We start from the raw sequence: 14238 nt of genomic DNA on the forward strand, positions 1-14238 counted from the left end.
ATTAAATTAACTGCCTGAACAAACCCTACTTCATTTGATGCCTTGATCTATTTGAGATTCACTTCAAGCCACAGTCTGGGATGTGAATGATGCTCCTAACAGAGCCATATCAACAAAGCCAGATCAGAGAGGTTTGTTGAGTGACACCATGAAGCAGTGTTTGAGAGGATGCTTCAGTCTTTGTCATATATAAAGAGTCATGTAAAAGAAAGAGAAAGGCTCCAGGGTACACTTACAGTGTTCCAGCCGTGCCTGAAGGACGGTGGTGGGAAGAGGGGTGGTGGAGGAGGGATGAGGAGGCAGCACGCTCTGAGGTTGAGCTGTTTCTTCTGTTCCAAACAAGGGAGATCTGTTCAACACAAACACTCATGGGTTGTCTTGAACACCACAAACATTTCTTACAGCATAAGAGGAGTTTCCATTCCACAGGGTTTTCCTACGTCTTGTGTGCATTGGTTGTAACACTGCAATCCAAGCAGGGATTTAAGAAACCAGATGGTCTCTCAAGTTTATAAGTTCCTTCTTGTGCTGAAGGAAGGCTGTGCGGAGATTTAAGTTCTTAATGTGACTGTTTTGGAAAATTTCAGATAGGCAACACTGGAAAATAGAAGTATTTCTTGCTTTGTCTCTCTCATTATTAGAAATAGCATTTTCTCATTCCCATTATAGCCTGCATGCCACCAGGAACTCTGTGTTGTCACCCAGTAACATTCCCTGTGGACCAAATTGTTTCAGGCACTTGCATGATAACAGAGTGGGAAGCTGTTCTACAGCACATTTGCTTATATTTCCTCCGGGACTGAAATCAGGTTGCCTTATTTCTGGTTCATGCATCATCCCTAAGAATAAATACTCTGCAACCCAGATTTATCTGGTAGCTTCATCACCAGCTGATTGGTAAGGCAGGATCTCAGTTGTGTTCACCAGTGTATTCAACCTTTTCTAAGAGGTAAACTTCCACCAACAACCTGAGAAGCTGTGACCAAAGATTCACAGAGAAAGGGTGTGAAGATGATGCATTTATACTGGGGCGGAGGGTGTTCTGAATCAGTTTGCTCCTTGGGAAATACACCTCTAATCATGGTGGGGGCCTTCTACAAAGGTTCTGCCAAAGACACCAAACATTTATTTATGTCTGTTGGTTTCTTCCTTTGGCAAATTCCAGCTGGAATGAACTGAGCCAAACACAGCAGGAAGAAAAGCCTATGGTGGAGTATCTGCTATGAATAGAAAATCTCCAAATTAAGTTTCTAGGAAAGCAAACTGGATAGATAGAATAGATAGATAGATAGAAAGTTAGATTTGTGTGCAAATCAATCACAAGCTGGATATTGGTCACATCTCAAGGTAAGGCAAATTTTCCAAGTGACAGAGGTACTCTGAGAGTTTTCAAATGTCTCAGAAAATGTATTATATCAGTTCTAGCATCCTATGCTGTTAATGGGTGCAGTATTTTCTCAGTCCTGATGCATAGAAAATGTTCATGCCCAGAGGAGTGTGATTCAGCAGCATTCAGGATAGTTTATGTTATGCAGATATTTTTCTCTATCAAAATACTATCTGTGATGATACCTTTGAGAGGTGAGTCAATTAAAGTCTAAAAAGTTCCATAATGAAGACTCTTTCACAACATTTCCTCACAAGTTTGAAACTGAACTAAAAACTTAAATATGAGAGAAAGGTAGAAGATTTATAGTAATAATAATAATGAAAAACTTATAGACTCATAGAATGGTTTAAGTTGAGAGGGACCTTAAAGCTCATCCAGTTCCAACCCCCTATCACAGCCATGGACACCTTCCACTAGACCAGGTTGCTCCAAGACCCACCCAACCTGGCCTTGAACACTGCCAGGGATGGGACAGTCACAGCTTCTCTGGGCACCCTGTGCCCGTGCCTCACCACCCATACAGTGAAGAATTTTTTCCTAATATCTAATCTAAGCCTACCCTTTTTCAGTTTCAAAATAGACCCATATTATTTCATTTAAAAATTTAAATACATACTGAATATGCCAATGCCTATTAAAAAGTAACAAAGGTTTGCGTTTGCCTGTCTCCAGTCTCACAAGCAATAAAATAGAAAGATAAGTAGAGCTAAGTTCTGTATTGGCTTATCCTGAATTCAATCACTCTTATGCAGCTGTAACTAAGGCCTTCAATTTTTACTCCACATAATTCTGTCTTTTCTTAATTTCAGGACTGTATCTGAATATATTGCACTGGGACTGAATTGCATATTACTAAAACAGTGGACAGCTGGTAATTTAACAGATATAAATGTGCTTATTATTTTATTTTAGGCTATATTCCAATATCATGACTCTTTTTTAGTATTACTTTATGCCAGGATCTAGCTAAATTTAAATAGGGTTGTTATCGTTCAATAAGAATAAGAACATCAAAGCTGGCTCGATGAGGTTTAGTTGCTAAGAGATCACTACCAGGCACTGTAGAAAAAGGTTTTAGTTATTGCACTTCTTTTTTTAAAAGGAGTAGATTAAAGTGTTGTCGTTTAATTATTTTACAAAGATTAAATATAGATGTACATCTATAGTCCTAATAGTTTCAATTTATCATGTCCTTACGAGTAAAGTCAAGTCCTGGGTTATAAAGTTTGGATTTTCTTTCTTAGCAGCAAAATCTGAAATTCTGTGGAATGGGTTTTGTCATGGAAAACACTCTAGCTAACCAAGTTAGTAGCAGAACAGCCACTGATTTCAGTCTTTATAGTCTTATTCTAATACTACTGTACCAAATCAATTTAGGTTTGCTGGCACAAATGGTGATAGCATGTACTGATCTCTATGTCAAAACAAGAAAAAAGTGTCTAATTTCTATTATGTAGGATAGATATCAATTATAAATGATGTGGGTAGATAATATTCCGGGGGCTCTATCATTAACTACGGCTATGCTCTGGAAGGTGTATTTGTAAGGCTGGTCCTGGACCCAAGGAACTCCCACACTGAGGTATGAGAGGTGACAGGACATCATATAGAGTAAAAAAGCGGGTCACTGAATGACTACAGGTATGACTGCTTTAATTTGATCTTCCAATAAGCACCACATCTCATTGGTACAGATTTTGTAACTGCTATGGGTCCAAGATATACACACTAGTTCAGTATTGGCTTGTTTTATGTCACAACAGGGTTACCTTGACAGGCTTACAGGCCCTGTGCAAATGCAATGTATATTTTTAGGCTTCAGGTTAGCTTTGTTTGCTAAACACAGCTTCGGAATACTCCAGTCCCCATCAGTGGAAAAAATCTCAGCCCAAGAATAGGACTGTCATAGTTTTCTGTGAAATATGAAGACCCTGCCTACACAGAGTGTGTGTTTACATATCTCCTATGGAAATTGCTCTGTCAACAGCTTCGGTATCAAAGAACGTGCTCAATAAAAGAAGGACAACAAAATGAAAAACTCCTTCTAAGACTTGTTTAAGTGACAGATGCTTTCAAAGAACATAAAAATCATAATAGTCAGCTTTAAAATAGAAGATCTGTACCCTTTTCAAACTCAGTCTATTTTTACAGTCCACACTGTATATTAATGTAGCTCAAGAAAGTAACTATATATATCTACGGGTACAGTGGCAATGGCTGCTTTATAAAATAACATATTCTAGATAAGCTGTTGCAATGTTTCATTTTGCTCCTGCAGGCTGCTAGCTTCTGAACATAGCTGAAGCCTGGGAATGCTTATCTGAGGTGATCTGACAGAGCCAGAGAGAAGCTGTCACCCATACTGAGTCCCCTGGAATGGGGCTCATATGAGGTCTCTGAGCTCTCCTAGAGCTGATCCTAGAGCTGACCTTCAACCCTCAACCCCCCTCAGCTACACTACAGTGGGGGTACCAGAGAAGTCCTGCCCTGTGTTACAGTTAGTTTTATAGGATTTCATTGAAAAAAACCTCATAAATAAACCCTGAGTTACTTGTTATCTTTAAATCTGAAGAAGAGAAAGCTGCGTGGAGACCTCATAGCAACCTTCCAGTGTCTGAAGGGACCCTACAAGGGACTCTTCGTCAGAGACTGTAGCGATAGGACAAGGTGTAATGGGTTCAAACTTAAACAGGGGAAGTCCAGGTAAGATATAAGGAAGAAGTTCTTTACTGTGAGGGTGGTGAGGCACTGGAACAGGTTGCACAGAGAAGTGGTGAATGCTCCATCCCTGGCGGTGTTCAAGGCCAGGTTGGATGGAGTCTTGGGTGACGTGGTCTAGAGTGAGGCACCCCTGCCCGTGGCAAGGGGGTTGGAACTTGATGACCTTAAGGTTCTTTCCAACTCTAACCATTCTATGACTCTATGAATCACAAAGCTGTAGGCCAACTGCCAGGAGGAAAGGGCATGGAAGGAAAGAGATACTTAACATGTGTTTCCCTTCCTATTTCCAACCACATTCTTCCAGCGAGCCCTGACGGGAAGCCGAGCTGCTATCCAAAGGCTTGTCACCCTGACAGCAGTGCTGGTGGCCTGCCCAGCTTGTGATGGGCAGGGCTTTGCTAGAAGGGGACCTCTGATGGCTGATACCCCATCACAGGTGCTTCTGCTGCTTGGATGGCACTCAGAATTAATAATAAACAAGCTGGGCAGACCAGCCAGTTAATGACTGTGGGCTTGTCACAGCTGAAACTGAGACTTTCATCTGCTTTCATCTGCTTTGTTGTCATTCATTCAGGCTCCTCTTACTCTTCTCGCAAGAAGAGCAGCGTGCCAGGGGCCACAGCCACCCAGTGCCTTTCTGTACATCTATTGCAAGGTTACTATAGCACATGTTCCTTTTAAGTTAGGAAAGTTTAAGAGCCTGCCAAAGGTGCCTTTTGAGAGCCATACAGGTCAGAATACTTTACTTACAGAGCAGACACAGGAGCTAAGCTCTTCTTTAAAACCCAGACATGAAGCAGCATATTCACAATACATACCTCTTAAAAACATGTTTTACAAAGCTTTGTGACCAAAAATGTGCCTTATTTACACAGAAGCATAGAATAGAGCTCGTGTCTGGAGCTGGGTTGAACAGTCAGGTTGGCAGATGGTCCGCATCTCAGTACATGTTCAAGCTTAGACCCTACAGTTGATGGGCTAAATACATTTTTCCTTATAAACCAGCTAACATAAAAGTGCCAAAGAAGTATACCAAGCCCTACAGCTTAGGTAATGGTGTCTGTGTGGAGAAGGAGGTGGTGACCCATGAAGCTCCCCTGGGAGTTACAGGATGAGACACACAGCTGCAGCTCTCCCCTGTTTCTGGTTTCCTTTTGCTCGAAATGGGGCTTCAGAGTATTTAAGGAACAGAGAAAACCTGATGAGAAAATAATTCCCCATCTTTCTGACAAAAAAAATAAACAAATCCAGCTGAAACCTTTGCAAGTCTCTTTTCAGCCAAGAAAAACTCATACAAATCTGAAAATACTCCATTTTTAATCCCCCAAAGTGGCTACGGGCTGTGGCAGCAGTAATGTGCGCTTTAGCAGCTGGCTCACACTCAGAAGCTGTCATAATAAATAAATAAACAAACAAACAAATGAATAAATAAAAGTATTTAAAATCAGTCAACGTTCAACAAGCTTGACAATAGCAGGACCCTGGCACACTGCCTGGACAGCGGATCTTGGTATTCACCCGGCTGGAGGAGCAAGGACACTCTGTCCCATGTCCCCACCTAATACTTAGCCCACGTCCCCCAGCATCTCCAAGCACCTCCCATGTGTTCACAAACAGTGAGGCCCCAGTGAGCCCCTTGCAGCCTCCTGGCTCAGCAGTCATAGGTGGCTGCATCTTTGCAGGACAGCCTTAGAAAACGCTGCAGAAATGGCAAGATGCAAGATTTCTAAGCAAGGGAAAGGCCTTCTATTCCCTATATGCAAATATTTCAGACATTCGGTCTGTGTGCATGTGCATACATGAGGGCAATGCATATACCAAAAGACTGTATTCTCTTCTCTCAGGTTGACTGCAGTAGGAAAATGCTGAGGTCAGTACAGAGAGAGAAGCATTTGCTCAGATAGGTTCTGCACTCCAGTTTCACAAGAACAAGAAAATCCCAGTAAAATCTGTCATGGGTGTAACATGGTTTATTATATGGGTTTATAAAATAAACCCATGACTTATAAATCCCTACAACAGGGCTATTTTGTGCCATTTTCCTTCTATTGACTTCCATTTGCAGATGTCCAGAGTTCTAGACACTGCTACACAATGTTGGCAACTCAATATGCTCCCCTTTAGTGCATGAGAAACTGAGGCATAGAGAAGTTAAGTAACTACCCCAAATCCACAGACAAGTCAATTACAATACCAGAAACAGAGTTCCATTCTGGTAAACTACAGTATCTCATCTCAGTCATTTTATGAACTGTATTACGAAACTCAGCTGCTTGTCATACCAGCAGTGTAACATATATACTCTATATAAAGCCTAAGAACCTTCTACGATCTGTAGAAGAGCCTGAAATCCAAAAGATTAATGCAAGATGGCTGCTGCATCAGCCCTAAAACTTCTCCATGTCATCCACTGCTGCATAGTCCTCTCTCACTTTATCTGTGAGATCAGTAGCCACAAAACTGAGAGACACCAGTGCCGCCCTTCTGCAACTGCAAGATCATAATCCATCAGTGCTGGCACAGATCAAACATGTACTTGACTTTGATGTTGTTCCACCGTATACTCAGAGAGTCCCAGACAATCCCTATGAGACTGGGGGTGTTGCTGTGTGCTCAGAAACACTTCAGAGATAGGCCTTCAAATTCCTCTTTGAGACTTTGGCTAGATTAATTCCTCATGACTCCCTTGTTGTGACAGATTCACAGCCCAGATGACTTTATTCTCCCACCCTTCACAAGAAATAACTCTGCACTGACTTGGTATTGTAAAAAGTCATTCACTTTGTAGTCTCAAGAAGCTAAAAAAATAAATCCATCAACATTTTCCCTGGATAGAAGAAAATTGAAGTCGTAGCGCTGCCTTCTTGAGATAAAGCATCTCCCTTTACTGGTGTGCATTCCCCAGGCACATGTATTTATGCATACACACTTGTTAGCTGCTGAGAAAAATGGTTAATAGCTATTTGTCTCTTTTCCCCACAGTCTCAGTCCTCTTCTGTATTCTTCCTACATCCATCTTCTCAGCCCAAATGCCTTTGTACCATTAAAATTGTGTGACTACAGAAAACATCCTCCCAGTGCCTTCACCATTAAAACAGCAATTCGTTGGAGAGAAGGGAAGAAACAGCACATCTAGTTTGGGGTCTGTCAACTCCTGTGGGGTTTTTATCTCTTGCCTATTTCTGATCTTTCTCAAAGCCCTGGAACTGAAGGGCTTTCCCAGTTCTCTTCTGGTTGCTAAGGAGCAGCATGATGCAGGTCTCCTGAACGTGTCCTAAGTGAGTCAACTATTGCAGTACAGCTGAATGTGCCCCCTGATTTTGCAATCACTTTCTATTCTAGCACTGAGAGCTAAAGACTGCAGGGATACATGGCCTATCCTGACAACAAACTTCCTCCCACATAAACACAAATGATATTTTTCTATAGTTCTAACTAAGATTAACGATTTCTTTTGCTGCAATCGTGCTGCTGCTGCTCCTGTGCCAATACAGCCTACCCAATGGGGAGTCTCTGTATCTGATATGAAACAGGCTGTAAAAACCAAGGAGGCTAAAATGTGAAGTCACAGACTGTTCCCTTCATGTGCAGGGGTTTGGTGACATTGACAAATCCACAAATGAACTGTCTATACTAGGGCTGAGGTCTGCAGGCACTGTCTACAAGTACATAGGGAATAAACTGATTTTCAGCACTTTGGATTGCTTGTCAGTGGAGCTCCCATCCTTGCCCTGAGATTCCCTTTTGGACCTGCTGCTGGCTGTCAGAAACATTCGCAGGTTATTGAAAACCCTTCGGATCAGTTACTGCTTCCTTTGCTGGAAAGAAAGCAAGCGCTGCCTCAGCTCCTGTCCTGACCTCTGCTCCTGGCAGGCAGATAACTTGTTCACCGCAGAGCAACTACTGGCTTTGCTTTGGTTGTGTCTCCAGAGGAGTTTCCCCAGTCTCAGGCTGGACAGCTGCCTTGCTTGTCATGCAAGTGTTGCCCAGCAGTGCAGTCCCAGCTTCCTGCGCTTCAGGAGCCCAGGTATGAAACCTGCCTTCTGTATTTCAGCATGCCTCTGCCCCCATCAGCTCACCACATGAAGCCAAACAAGTCCACCTTTATATTCAGTCAGGGGCAGCAGGGGAACCCAGGGGGAGGGACACACCATGTGGTCCTTTGACATGCATTTCCTTGAGCAAGTGAACATCTGTGATACCTTTAGCAGCATTTCACTGAACCCTTTCTCTTACTTTGCATTATAGTCACTGAATCTTTTTTGACAAGCTGAGCACCTTGTCACCCAGTAATGTCACAAGCAGGTCAGCAGCCCCCATTCCTGTCCTGCATGCAAAACCCAGAGCTGTATTCAAGGACAATTTCCAGCTTTCTCACCAGTGGCTGTGTCTTCTTCTGGTTTTTATTTACTGCTTCAAGGCAAATGCCACAGCCTTCTTAACTGCCTCTGATAGCCTTTCCTTGTCTCTTACCCACAGGATCAAGTGGGCTGCTAATCATGGTCTACTGCTAATTTCACAGGACGTCCTGAGGATCCTCTGCTATTGTGACTTGCACCGATCTTCCCCTTGTCCTTCCCGACATGAAGCTGGGTGCAGGCACAAGGTCATGGACAGGCTGTGCACCAGCATGGCTGCTCTGCTCACACATGACTCAGCACAGGCGTTGTACCATATGCCACAAGGGTCTATGAATCCTTAGGTAATCTCATCCCTGAGTATTACCTGCATTGACCTGAGCATGGAACCCAGTCTGCGATTTTCACAGGTCATCTCTACTAGGGGGTGGAACTATGGATAAAGACAAATCAAGTGCTTCTTTAACCTAACTGTGTTTATTTTAATGACCCATTTACTTAAAGCAAGAGCAACCACACCATACTAGCCTGCTGTTTTGCTACCAGTCCAAGGTTTTCTGCAGAAGCTGTTCAGGAACTACCTTCTTCGAAGGCTAACCACTATACAACCGTTCTTTTGGCTTATCATTCTAGCCATTCATTTGGGCCTATCCCAAAGTTACTTGTTTCTCTGAAGCTGAAGAGATACTCTACTGAAAGAATTTGTTGCCTCCCTTTCAAGCTTCTGTGAGTCACGAACAAGATAGATAGAAAGCTTTTAAATGCCCAGCCCTAAGAGAGTTCAGCCCCAAGACCTTTTCCTAACCCGATCCACAACCAGGTGACTGCCTTGTCTTATGGCCAGTGGCACTCTGCTTTCCTTCTCCTAGTGAAGCCTCTGCCAGGGGCTCATTTCCACCAGGAATTTTAGTCTACCTAAGATCTCCTACTCGTGTGTTCCACGAGAAAGCCCTTGAGCAACAGTGTCAGGATGCTGGGCACCTCCTGGGCCCACACTGACTTTCCAGAGCAGAGCCAGGCTTCCTTCCCTGGGCTGATATTTTTGCCCCTCAAAGATTTACTTGCTAGTCACCTTTGGGCTGTTCTCTTAGTAGGCTCTGTGAGAGTCTTCTGGCTTTTACATTTGGTCTCGTTTTAAATCCCTTCTGAATCTTTCTTACTCCTGCAAGCACTCTGATCATTTTTTCCCTTGCGATTTCACATAAACAAATGTTTACAGTTACTCTCTTTAGAAACAAAATCATCCACCTGACATCTCTTCTGTCCTTTTGGACAATATTTAGAGCTCCCACAGGTTGTTTCATTAGAGGAAAAAACCTAAAACAAACCCTAAGACAAACGTGAGGGTCATATATTACAGAAAGGCAGCTGGGACCCTGATTCCCTCAGTGTCAGGAATAGCCACTTGGTTTTATGTTTTGTCTCTCCTGATGTTTCTTTCACACATGAAAAGCATCCTCTTCCCTTAGTTGAGCAGCACAGAGTGTGCCAAGGTCCAAAGCATCAAGATACCGTTCTTATTCTCCAGCTGTTTCTGGTAATTTAAATACTTTCCCATCTCTCTGCAAAACCTCAGAAATCTTCATCCTGGATGTTTTGAATAGGGGAGGAGAAGGAATGAAGGGGAGAGGACGAGTGCCTTTCTGCTACCTGAATTTGGAAGGTGGCTCCCTTCAGGCTGGTTCTTACAAGGTGCAGCTGGTTCATGTAACTGCTAAAGATTAGTATAAACTTCATGCCTGGTTTACATCGTGTGAGTGCAACCTCCTCAAGTGCACAATGCAGGAACCTCGGAGAGCAGAGCTTTGAAAAATAGTTATAAATGACCCCATAAACGCAGTGGCACCAGGGTGAGATACAAGGGGTTACCCTGAAAAGAAACCTGCTGTTGCCAGGAGGGTTGAGCTACCCATTCCTGGGGATCTTCACTGCCATGTGGAACCACAGCAACATGCTCAAGCGTGCTGTAGTATTATTCCCTGAAGTATTTCCTCTAGGATTGATGCTTCAGTACCAGAAGATTCAACTCTCTGGAGCTGCTGTGACATTGAAAATACTTCCAGAAACAAGGATGCGCTGTTGCTTGAGGCTAATGGGAACATAAGGTGGAGTTGGCAGCAAAACAAAGACCCAGATTATCTTTCTTTCCCCAATTATTCTACAAGAATTTCTACATTTATTCTACATTTATTCTTTCCCCAAATATTCTACAATTTCCCCCTTACCAGTTGTTTATCTCAGCCTTCCAGTTACTGCTCTGTGACCTGTAAACCTCTTTATACGTGATCTGTTGCTATGCAGAACTCAAGGTACTTTTAGCCCAGAAGTTTTCAGGCATACCTGGAAAATACCCAAATGCATTTCCCAAGTGTAGCAAAAACAAGTTGTCACTTAAGAACATCCTCACTGTTAACTGTGATTAGTTATAGAATTTGCAAGCACAGTGCTAAATCCATTCTTTAAATGGGAAATTACATCCCAGTGCCAGATAGAGCTGACAGTTACAGAACATTCCAGAAACCATTACAATAACTGAGAATTTAAAGAGGATTAATTCACCTCCTGTACCTGCTGTGAGATTCAAATCAGCTTTTTTCTAAGGAGATATTTCTTAAAACGCAGGAATTTTTTTATTGCATCATTTTTCATACCAAACAGCCCTGATTAACAAATAATAATGGCACACAGGTATGTAACAGCTTTCCAAGGTATGGCTCTTAATCCAGCCCTTCAGCTGTGGGGTTATGACTGAATATGCCTGATGCTATTTTGTTCACATATTATCAAGTAAACATTTATAATACATTTGTGACAAAAGCCTTCCTAATGCTTGCTGGGTATAAAGGTGATTCCCAGTGGCTTGGCCAGAAGAGCATGGTGTGGGGCTTTATCCCAGACAGGTGCATGGGGTGGCAGTCTGCCCAAACCACCACATGGGGAACCAGATTTCCCAATCAGGTTCACACCTTGTCCAAGCCTAAAACCAGGAGCTGCTGACTGGCTGCAGTCTGTGTGGGGAGCCCTGGGATCTCTTGCAGGCAAGGCTCCAGGGCTCCACTATGGAAAATATTCTAGTGCAAAGGGCAGAGCCTGGCATTTTCCTTCATATTTGCCTATTCTACTATGGTTTCAGTAGAGAAGATAAGTTTTTCCTCTTCTAAGGGGAAAGTTAATTGTTTTTTAAGGGGACAGTTAAAATGGCTTCTCTAGACACACAAGTATGTGCCATATGAGAAAGTCCAGGTCATGCAGGTGATGGATACATGACATTCTTGTTTGACTTCGTGGCCTGTACAAGTGCCAAATAAACAAATTTAAGGTCTAATAACATACGTGTTATTGCAAAGCAATTTGGAATATATGAGTGAAAATAAATCTTGACAATGCCTGTACCTCAGCATTACCTAATCTCAACATAACGGAAAAAGCCTACCCAACTGAGTAGAAACGGTAACAAATGTAAATGCTCTTTAGCATCCTGCAGAGCCTAGTAGAAAAAAATACTAGTTCCTAAAAGAATGGATTAAATTGTTTTTCAAAGCATGTACTTCTTCACACATTAGGCTTCTCTAGATGCTACCTTAAAAGCTATCTGAAATGACTACAGGACCATAAAGGTTGTATTACTAAATGCTATAGGGCTTTTCCCCAAAGCATATCTGCATTACTCATCTGGCCTTCAGAATCTTATTATTTTAATATCTTTAAATGAATGGACTGTTCAGACAGACTCTTTGGAGTGAAATACTGGTTCTGCATATTTGAAAAGATTAAAGAAAACCCAAACCCTTAGAAAAAATCATGTATTCTGTAACTTAGTGCAGAAATCTATCACCTCATAGAAGCCACCCTCTTGATGCCCTTATCTTGTAAATGCTCTGAATTAAACCATCTGGCTCTACAGTCACACCAGAGATCAGAGAGAGAGAAAGTCTGTGTGTCTTTAGCGTCATGTCTAAGGCATATTTTATGTATACCCTTAAAATGTGCACCCTTTTGGGCACTGTCTTCATGTGAAAGACATGGAGGAGGGGGGATCTGTAGGTATAGCTGACCTTGACCAATCTCAGTTGAACCATCTCAGATTTGACACTGAAGGAACTCAGGATGTTAGTCAAAAGCATCTCTGTTGACAAGATACGGAATAACAGACAGAAGGTGGGAGACAGCAATTTGCCTAAGTTGGTACAAGTTCCTCATAGGAGGGATGAAGTCAGAGCTCTGGGCAGCTTTCCCCTTCCTTTGCACAGAACGTGGCTAAAGGAACATCTTGCTGATGAAACTGTAAAATCTATTAAGTGGGGTTTCCAGGGCCCTGCCTCAGCTGACAACTAATTTGTTTTGCCTTTGCCTAGCAGGGATTTTCCATGCAGTGGGCTCTTGTTTGCTATGTAAGTCATCCGAGTATTTGTTAGTGTCAAAGCCAGAGCCAGATGATGTTTATTCTGTTAACATCCAGTTGGACTCCGGCAGCGCTCATTGAGGTCAGGGCTTTATTTATAGAAGCAGATATACATTGAGATTCATTCTCTTTCCCTTGCTGTAATCCACCTAAACTCATCCAAAGTAGAAGGAAACATGCAGACATGCAAGTAGTATACTAATTGGGCCAGATCCATGAATTAGCACAGCACCATAGAAGCCAATGGAGAAAAGGCATTTTAAAGCAGCTGAGCATCTTGTCTATTATTTCTTCTGGGGAAGGGAAGGGAGGGGTTTAAAAACAGAGATTATAAAGAAAAAAGCAGAAACAACCAAGCAACAAAACGTCCCGGCATGTGGCAGAACAGGTCTGTAGTGCAAAATCCCTTCACCAAGATCTGCAATTTCAACTACTTGTCTTTTTCTCCTGTGTTCCCAATCACCGGAGACTGCAAGAAGCAAAGTGCAGAGAGCTCTAAGCAAGAAAAAGTAACAAGACTTAAAGCAATTTACCTGCTGAAACTGAGAAGACATTGTCAACGTACGCAGTCTGAGATAAAGCAAAGCAGAAGACAAGCTGCAGGTAAGATCCCCAGACAAGCGGGCTGAGGACCAACATGCTGGCTGTGCCCTGGCAGCTTCCACCTCAGAGGCGCAGGGCTGCCTTGGGGATCTCTCTGTCTCTACCCTCGCTCCCTCTCTGCCTTGCCTGCTCTCTGCCTCTTCCCTCGCTGTGGGATGCGTGTGTGTCTGTGTGTGTACGTCTCCCTCTCTCCCCCCCCCTCCCCTTCCCGTGCCTTTAGGAAGAAAGAATGACAACCATTTCCCATTAAATCTTCTCCTTGCACTAGACACAGTTATATTTAACTCCTGTGCTGGATCAGTTGCCCCTATTGTGGACATTAGCTGCTAAAACTGGGGCATGGGGGATTCCAGTTTTGCTAACAGAAGCAAAAAGGCACTTTGGATAATAATAATGATGAACAGGAAAGGGAGAAATTATGAACGGGGCTATAAACAGCGGTGCAGGCAACCAGACACCGATATCGAGATGGATAAACCCCCTGACCGATCATCTTGTACAGGTCACTAATTGCCTTAATGAGAGAGATGAGCAGTGACCTAACATCTGCTTGTCACTGGTAGTTACAAGCGTTACATTCATTTACAGAGTGCAGCGCAGGCTGGGGGATGCCACGAAGGCTTCACAAAGTACAGAACAGATTATTATTTAGTACTTAAGTGAAAACAACAGTATCATCACTGACAGTGCCAGTCATTGTAGGACGTAAGGATTTACTGACAGGGTGCAACAGGTGGAAGGAACAATACATGTGTCATGATGGG

At 42.9% G+C, this 14238-nt stretch overlaps 1 protein-coding gene across 1 annotated transcript in view; it reads right to left on the reverse strand.

Annotated features, from left to right (window-relative positions):
• The window catches only part of COLQ (collagen like tail subunit of asymmetric acetylcholinesterase), a 43853-nt gene extending 29932 nt beyond the window's left edge, over positions 1-13921 (reverse strand). Inside the window, exons 1-2 of the mRNA XM_061351026.1 lie at positions 13405-13921; positions 237-349 (exon numbers count right to left, since the gene is read on the reverse strand). Of these exons, the coding sequence (XP_061207010.1) occupies positions 237-349; positions 13405-13510 (219 nt within the window). The 5' untranslated portion in view covers positions 13511-13921. The remainder of the gene's footprint in view (positions 1-236; positions 350-13404) is intronic.
• Between the last annotated feature and the right edge of the window lie 317 nt (positions 13922-14238).

The sequence above is a fragment of the Neopsephotus bourkii genome, unplaced genomic scaffold (assembly GCF_033783945.1).
Source record: "Neopsephotus bourkii isolate Nb327-2 ecotype Australia unplaced genomic scaffold, CSIRO-AGI_Nbou_v1 NB_549, whole genome shotgun sequence".
NCBI classification, from domain to species: Eukaryota; Metazoa; Chordata; class Aves; order Psittaciformes; family Psittacidae; genus Neopsephotus; species Neopsephotus bourkii.